At 42.1% G+C, this 7,109-nt stretch overlaps 1 protein-coding gene across 7 annotated transcripts; it reads left to right on the forward strand.

Annotated features, from left to right (window-relative positions):
* Positions 1–1,069: 1,069 nt before the first annotated feature.
* Positions 1,070–5,869, forward strand: LOC147610073 (2,3-bisphosphoglycerate-dependent phosphoglycerate mutase 1-like). 7 transcript variants are annotated; one of them, XR_015264128.1, is made up of 11 exons: positions 1,070–1,393; positions 2,467–2,732; positions 2,896–3,119; positions 3,219–3,337; positions 3,505–3,661; positions 3,794–3,895; positions 4,154–4,273; positions 4,394–4,448; positions 4,544–4,712; positions 5,371–5,473; positions 5,585–5,869. XR_015264128.1 is itself a non-coding variant. In XM_086786671.1 (9 exons), exons 2-8 carry the CDS (start codon positions 2,468–2,470, stop codon positions 4,436–4,438), a joined length of 1,032 nt encoding a protein of 343 aa, XP_086642797.1. In that variant the 5' UTR covers positions 1,070–1,393; position 2,467; the 3' UTR covers positions 4,439–4,448; positions 4,544–4,919. The 7 variants fall into 7 exon arrangements, 4 of the variants coding, with proteins under 4 accessions (XP_086642797.1, XP_086642800.1, XP_086642799.1 ...); XR_015264127.1 differs by having other exon boundaries at positions 5,371–5,869; XR_015264126.1 differs by lacking the exons at positions 5,371–5,473; positions 5,585–5,869 and adding an exon at positions 4,868–4,919.
* Positions 5,870–7,109: the final 1,240 nt, after the last annotated feature.

A 7,109-nucleotide genomic window follows, 5' to 3' on the forward strand; every position in this document is an offset into this window, starting at 1 on the left:
ATGCATTCTGTTATGATTAGAATTCTTTTATCTTATGTTCCAAAAAAACAAAATCTTTTATCTTCCTTCTTTTAATACAACTTTTGAACATGCAAGTTCTTATCGTACCAGTTTTCATCATGTTATAGTAAGAAAAAATTCCAAATTAATGCCTGAAAAACCCAATTTGAGTGTATTAAATTGCTAATTGAAATCAATAAACATGGTTTAAATTTGTTATTATCTTGATTTTTAGAGGAGAAAAAAGTTATAGTCTCGAAAACTCTTTTATTTTCAGTGCTAAATCTCTCTTTTGGAGGAGCATTGCCCTTATTTAGTTTGGTTGAGAAAAAAATATTTTTAAGCACGACTTCAAATATTCAATGTCAAGTAGGTCTCTTATTTTTTCTTGATTAAAATAGGGCACATCACATCCATATTTTTGCTTTCTTTAAATGATGTGACCCCTACTTGCATGCAAGCATAGATGCCTTTATGTTGCTCACTTTTGACTATTTTGGGAGGAAGTATTTTCATACAAAGGGTGCCAAAGGGAGGGTGCAATTACATCTAGAGTATATTCTTATTGGGGATACTTTCCTCAATTTTAATGGAGCGAGAAAAATGTGCAAGGTTTCCACCAACAGTAAGCTATGATGGGCGATCTCTTTGTCTCTCTCTCTCTCTCTCTCTCTCTCTCTCACACACACACACACACAACATACACTTTTACATGTGCAATGGAGCGAGAAGAATGCAAGGTCCCCCACCAACCGTAAGCTATGATGGGCAACTTCTCTCTCTCTCTCTCTCACACACACACACACATACTTACATGCGCACACATGTTCTCTCTTTCTCTTTCCTTGTAGATGTAATGTGTATGGTGTAACCTTCCCTCTTTCTCCTGTGTATGATGTAGGCGTGCCATCCTCTTTAAGGCTTTTAGAGGCAAGTTCTTTCAAATGCATGGAAAAAAATACATTGAAAACACTGTTATATATATGTATATATATTCGAATTTGATGGGCATGCCTTGCCTCTTTCTTTTGATGGATCATGTATGATGTGGGTGTGTCTGACTTTGTCTTTTGCAGTTTGCTGTCTCCTTTGACCCTTCCGCCCCTTCTCCTCGTGCCATCCCCCCGTACCATTTCACCGCGTCCTCTATTAGGCCAGCACCCGCGACCCCTTCTTTGCTAGCAAAAACCGCCTCTCTCTCTCTCTCTCTCTCTCTCTCTCTCACTCACTCACACACACTCACACACACACACACACACACACACACACCCCACCCATCCACCCACACCCAACACCTACCCGCACAGAGAAAACTACAGACCACAGTGCAGCAGCCCCAATTCAGATCCAAAAACACCTGCAAGCCAGCCATTAATTTGGTAGTTGTTGGCAGGTACATTTTACTGTAGCTTTTAATTAATGGTGTTTATACAGAGACAGAGACAGAAAGAGAGAGGTTTGCTTGCATGCCTGTTTCCTCAGAGCATAGAAGCACGAAATCACCCCTTTAATTTTACTCAGACCCTCTCTCTTTTTGCTCCAAAGTGCAGAAAAGGCCCTTCTTTTGCATCTAAGCAAAGGTGCCCACCTTGCAAAATCACCTCCTTCAACCCCGATCCCATCTTGCGACTCTTGCCAGCACTTACTCCCGGTACCGTGAAAACGCTAATTCACACTTTGCATGTGTCTTGACCTCACAATTTCATGCCCCCTTTGCCTTTTGTCAGAAATTTCATGTCAATTTTGCATGCGTTAGTGTAGATTTTTTGGGTTTTTTTTTCTCGTTTTGGTTTCCTGCAACCAGGTTGGATTCCTCCCCCCCCACCCCCTCCTCCCCTCCCCTCCTACCGGGAAATTGGCAACCCTCACTTCGCATGCATTAGATTACCACACAATTTTCGACCCATTGGTTTTTTCTTGATTGTATCAGATCATATGACTGAACTGCATGCCCACCCTTTCAAGAAGTGGATTTTCTTGGATGCACCAGATTACTTGCTTTAAAACAAATCACATGTATAAAAACATTTTTTTGAGCATTGGTTTCTCTTCACTGATCAGATTATGAGCATCAGATATACATGCTTTTTAAGCATTGGGTCTGCATCAAATTACATGCACAAACACACCCCTTTTTGAAGCATTGGGCACAAACGCACCCATTTTGAAACACTTCAAACGTCAGGTCTTACTGATTGCTCTCTTCACATGCACGTGTATAGGGAAGACGCACGTTTTTATGTTGCATACTAGATCAGCTCACATGCATGTACACCCATTTGAGGTTTGGGCTCCTTGCCTTGATCGCCGTGCATCCGTAAACACCCCCCTTTGAACCCTTTGAGCATTCGTTTCCTTGGATTATACTTCACATGCATGAGCATGCAATTCTTAACCATTGTATTGTATGCTTGATTACATAGGAGACATACTCGAGTAGTTTTGACTTGGGCTTCTTCAGTGCAGGATGGCCACCGTTGCAACGTGCACATCAAACGCAAGCTTGTTTTCTCAGGACAGCCAGCTGATCACAAGTGAAGGATCAAGTTGCAAGGCTTTTGGAAACCAAGTCAAAATCGGCTCCAATGTGCACTTGAGAAAACAGGCTTTCAGTTGCGGAGTCTCATCAATCTCCACATCATTGAGCAAAAGCAGGGGACTGCAAACTGTGTCGGCTTCTTCGCATGCGTCTCCTCTTCTCGACGAACATACAAAATCCTCAAAGCCAACATGTAAGTGCTGAGATTAACTTGGTAAATTTTATGTGTATTTTACTGTGATTGGGTTGGAAATTTTAACTCTCTGCCTTATGGGACTGTAGCTAGGTAGCCTTATGCTGCATCATGAGCTTTTGTGTAGGTTTTCTCAATGTTTTCCATCCTTGCATGTTGACAGCCGAAGCTGCTCTGATTTTGATTCGACATGGTGAATCTCTATGGAATCAAAAGAACCTTTTCACTGGCTGCGTTGATGTCCCACTATCACAAACGGGTGTCGAAGAGGCTATTGATGCTGGTCGACGGATCAGTAACATCCCAATTGATCTAATATACACATCAGATCTCATTAGAGCTCAGATGACAGCCATGCTTGCCATGACCCAACATCGGAAGAAAAAGGTTACTGATCATGCCCTGATCTCTCTCTCTCCTGCATATTGGAGGATCATTTGCATGTGGGAAGGTCCTGATGCCATGAAATTGTGTACAATGTGACAGGTTCCCGTTGTCATACATGAGGAGGATGAGAGAGCTATTGCTTGGAGTAAGATCTTTAGTGCTGGCACCACGGAAGAAGTCATACCTGTGATGACGGCTTGGCAACTTAATGAGCGCATGTGAGTGGACAATGCATGAAAGAGAAAGAAAGAAAGTTATATTAACGTCTACAGAAGACCCCAAGGGTCTATGAGACCAGAAGTAATACAATGCATGAGAGAGAGAGAGAGAGAGAGAGAGAGAGAGAGAGAGAGAGAGAAGATTTAATTGATTTTTTTGAGTCCAGGTATGGGGAGCTTCAAGGGTTGAACAAGAAGGAAACAGCTGACAAGTATGGGAAACAGAAAGTCCATGAATGGCGTCGCAGCTACGACATACCTCCGCCCAATGGTGAAAGTCTCGCCATGTGTGCAGAGCGGGCAGTAGCCTACTTCAAAGAACAGGTAAATTCTGATGGGCCACTTTGACCTTACCAAATCAGCCCATATGCCTTTTTACTCTTAGGGGGAGGTTTCCGCCTTATCAACCTGCATGCCGTTGATTGTGCGTGTATTCTTTGGAAATGGGTTAAACAGATTGAGCCACAGCTTGTTGCTGGGAAAAACATCCTTATAGCGGCCCATGGCAACTCGTTGCGATCTATTATCATGTACTTGGATAAGCTCACCTCTCAAGAGGTATGAAGTGATTGTTCACCGTCTTGTTCCAACTTAGAAGTGCAACATTATGTGATCCTAGGGTAGCTTGACAACATGGTGGCACATGTCCAGGCACGCCAACTTATTGGGTGGTCCATGAAGGCCGTCCTATTCTTGGATGCTTCTGCAGTCCTGAGACATTGCAGGTTCTTGATGCAGATGTTAGCCAGGCGAATGTTGTCAAGCCACCCTTAGGTTTTGTGTGTGAGTTCTAAAATCGTCTTGCTGCGATGCCAGGTCATTGACTTGGAGCTATCCACAGGTATCCCCATGCTTTACATTGCAAAAGGTGGCAAGATTCTAAGAAGGGGAAGCCCCACTTGTCCCCAGACAGTGGGTGTCTACGCATTCACAAGTGTAAGTATAAGTGTAATAATGTTTTTCTTTGCTCTTATATATTGTTATTTGTACACTTTATTATGCAAAAAGTAGCTTAGTCTAGGCATTTCGATGATGTTGAGATCTCGATTTTTGTAGAATCTTGCTCGTTATCGTCAGCAGCTAGACAGCATGGTACTATGAGATGTATGAGGTGGGTCCCAAAACGATTTGCATCCGATTTTTCAGTTCAAAAACACATGTTTTGTAGTAGAGGTAGCTCTTAACATTTTTAAAGGACGTGAACAGGTAAAATAATATAGATGGAGTTCCTTGATGATAACATCATCTCACTTCAGAATGATAGCTCTCTACCAAAAGGCATACTACAAAGAAGTTAACATATTTACTGGGGGTTTGCGGTTGGATGCCTATGCTGGCATATATTTCTTCTATCTTGAAGTTGACATTACATTTAGTAAGTGGCGGCTGAAGGGTCCTCTATTCTCTTCACTTGTAGTGTTTTCCTCTTTCCTTTTAGAGCTAAAAGTAAATACGGCAACTCTTAGTTGCTGACATTGCTGAGTATCTCTTTGTACCATTCAAATAGTTATATGTTCACTTGCTATGCAGGTATATTTATTTAAATCATAAGATGGTTTTCCCCAAAAGGGGAGCAGGTTGATTTGAGTCGAATTTCCCTTGCGTTGCATGCGCTCAATGAATGGAATCAACTTCTCTTTTGTGATCGCTTATTGACAGGGTTTTTTTTTTTGGGTAACCTCTACTCCAGAGTTTGGATGAGATGGTAGCAATCAGCATACACCTTTTGTCAGGGTACAGCTTTGGAGGCTTTGGAGTTTAAGGACTGTTAACATGCTCATCCATGTCTCTTAGCTAGTAGAATAGTGAGTGCTAACACTGCCCTAGTGAGTGCTAACACTGCCCTAGGATTATCAATATTTCAAATGTTTCAAACATACTTTGTCGCATGAAGGTTTGCTTTTGAAGTACTCACGAGGATTCCTCTATTTCCTTTTGGCATGGATGGTGTAGACAAAAAAAGCCATTACTCTCTTGAAAGAGTGGTGAGAGTTGGTTACAGTGTTTAACACTTTGTGGATGCGTTGATGTAGGTCATAAGAGCAAAGTTCAGATTGGAGTATCAAGTTTTTATTATAGATTCTTGTGCAAGTTGCTAGAGGAGAGGAGAGTCTTGAATATGCGAGCTTCTTAAGGGTAAGGCTGAGTGAAATGACATGATCTTGGAACGTTTATCATCTCCTTTTTTGAATGGAGTTTAGGTATCATGTTTAAGCTGCGTTAAACTTTGTAGATGCGTTGATATAGGCATAAAAGCAAAGTTCAGGTTGGAGTATCAAGTTTTTTATAGATTCTTGTCGAAAGTGGCTAGAGGAGAGGAGGGTCTTGAAAATGCGAGATCTCTTAAGGGTAAGGCTGAGTGAAATGACATGATCTTGGAATGCTTATCATCTCCTTTTTGAATGGAGTTATGTGGGGGTGTATAGGTATCATGTTCGGGACATAAGAAGTGTGCGTATTAGGCAAATAACTTCTTGTAAATCTTGATTCTTTATTATACTCTGCAATCAAAACGTCCAAGCTAACCTACCATTTCTCTTTGTTAAGAGAGCATGAATGTGTTGGAGGTGCGCTTGGGCTTGGACAAGCTCTAGACTTGTATAACAATGTAGGTGTTTTTAAATGTAAATTTCTTATGGCACCGTGGGTGTCCTCAATAGAGGAAGTCTAATGAAGGCATTAAGAAGTATAACATGGGATTTATAGCACCTTGTCCCTACGACATCAGCCTTCCTAGTAGCTTGAGCTTATGTCCACTTTGATGTGACATGTGGCTACTATGATGTAGTGGGATTGGGTTCTTCGTGCGGCAGGACTAATGAGTCCCACAATCTATTCTCCATTTTTTGAAGGGTTGTTGGACTATTAGTGGTGTGAGGAGCATCCTGTCCCTATACTTTGGTATAGCAAATTGTAGTTTGTCAGATCACCAAACAACATTGGGGTCACCATAATCCTACTTAGAGAACATTTCGTGCTGTCACTTCCCCAATGAAGTGTCTGTCAGAGTTGGTGCAGCGGAAGCTTTACAGAGGCAGTGAGCGAGAGATAGAAGTTGACGCAGAGAGAGAGAGAGAGAGAAAAGTTGACGAACAGCTTGAACTTTAGCAATGAATAGATGATGATTACAATGGGTGGGTATGGTTATTTATACCCTCACATTGGAAATGGCCGACTCATGTAGCATTAAATAATAACAATTATGCCCTTTGTTACGACTCGTTTCCACATGAGATACTACTTTTAACACCCTCTCTGTAGCTCATAGTGGGCATAGATGAAGAAACCAAGTCGATGTAGATGCAACCATGGACACCTCAGTACTGGCCGGATATCGAATACACCTCGGAAAATGCACCAAACAACCTGTCTCCTCAAGGAATGCCATCTTGAGCTTCAGCTGCCACATAGAATAATGAATTGTAGACAACTCCACATCCATGATCCCCCATTCGTTGAACTGCGAACACATCACGTTCAAAAAATCCTCTGAACCTTGAACTATCGACACACGACGCCCAAAATTCTGCTACACAATGAACCAGGAACTCATCCCAACCATAGTCTGCTACCAATGAACTACGAACACATCACGTCCATAGATTTGTCAAGCTGTTCCATGCCAGATGCATGTGCCTTGAACTCCGACACACGGGTCCAAATCATCAAAACGGGAGCACAGACTGCCCCTCTCTGCCACTCACATGCCTCTCTCTGACTGAAGCACGTGGTAGCATCCATCCACCAAGCTAGAATGCTGGAGCATGTGCCA

Source organism: Cibotium barometz, chromosome 50 (genome assembly GCF_041138505.1).
Source record: "Cibotium barometz isolate CiBa-2024 chromosome 50, ASM4113850v1, whole genome shotgun sequence".
Classification (NCBI taxonomy): domain Eukaryota; kingdom Viridiplantae; phylum Streptophyta; class Polypodiopsida; order Cyatheales; family Cibotiaceae; genus Cibotium; species Cibotium barometz.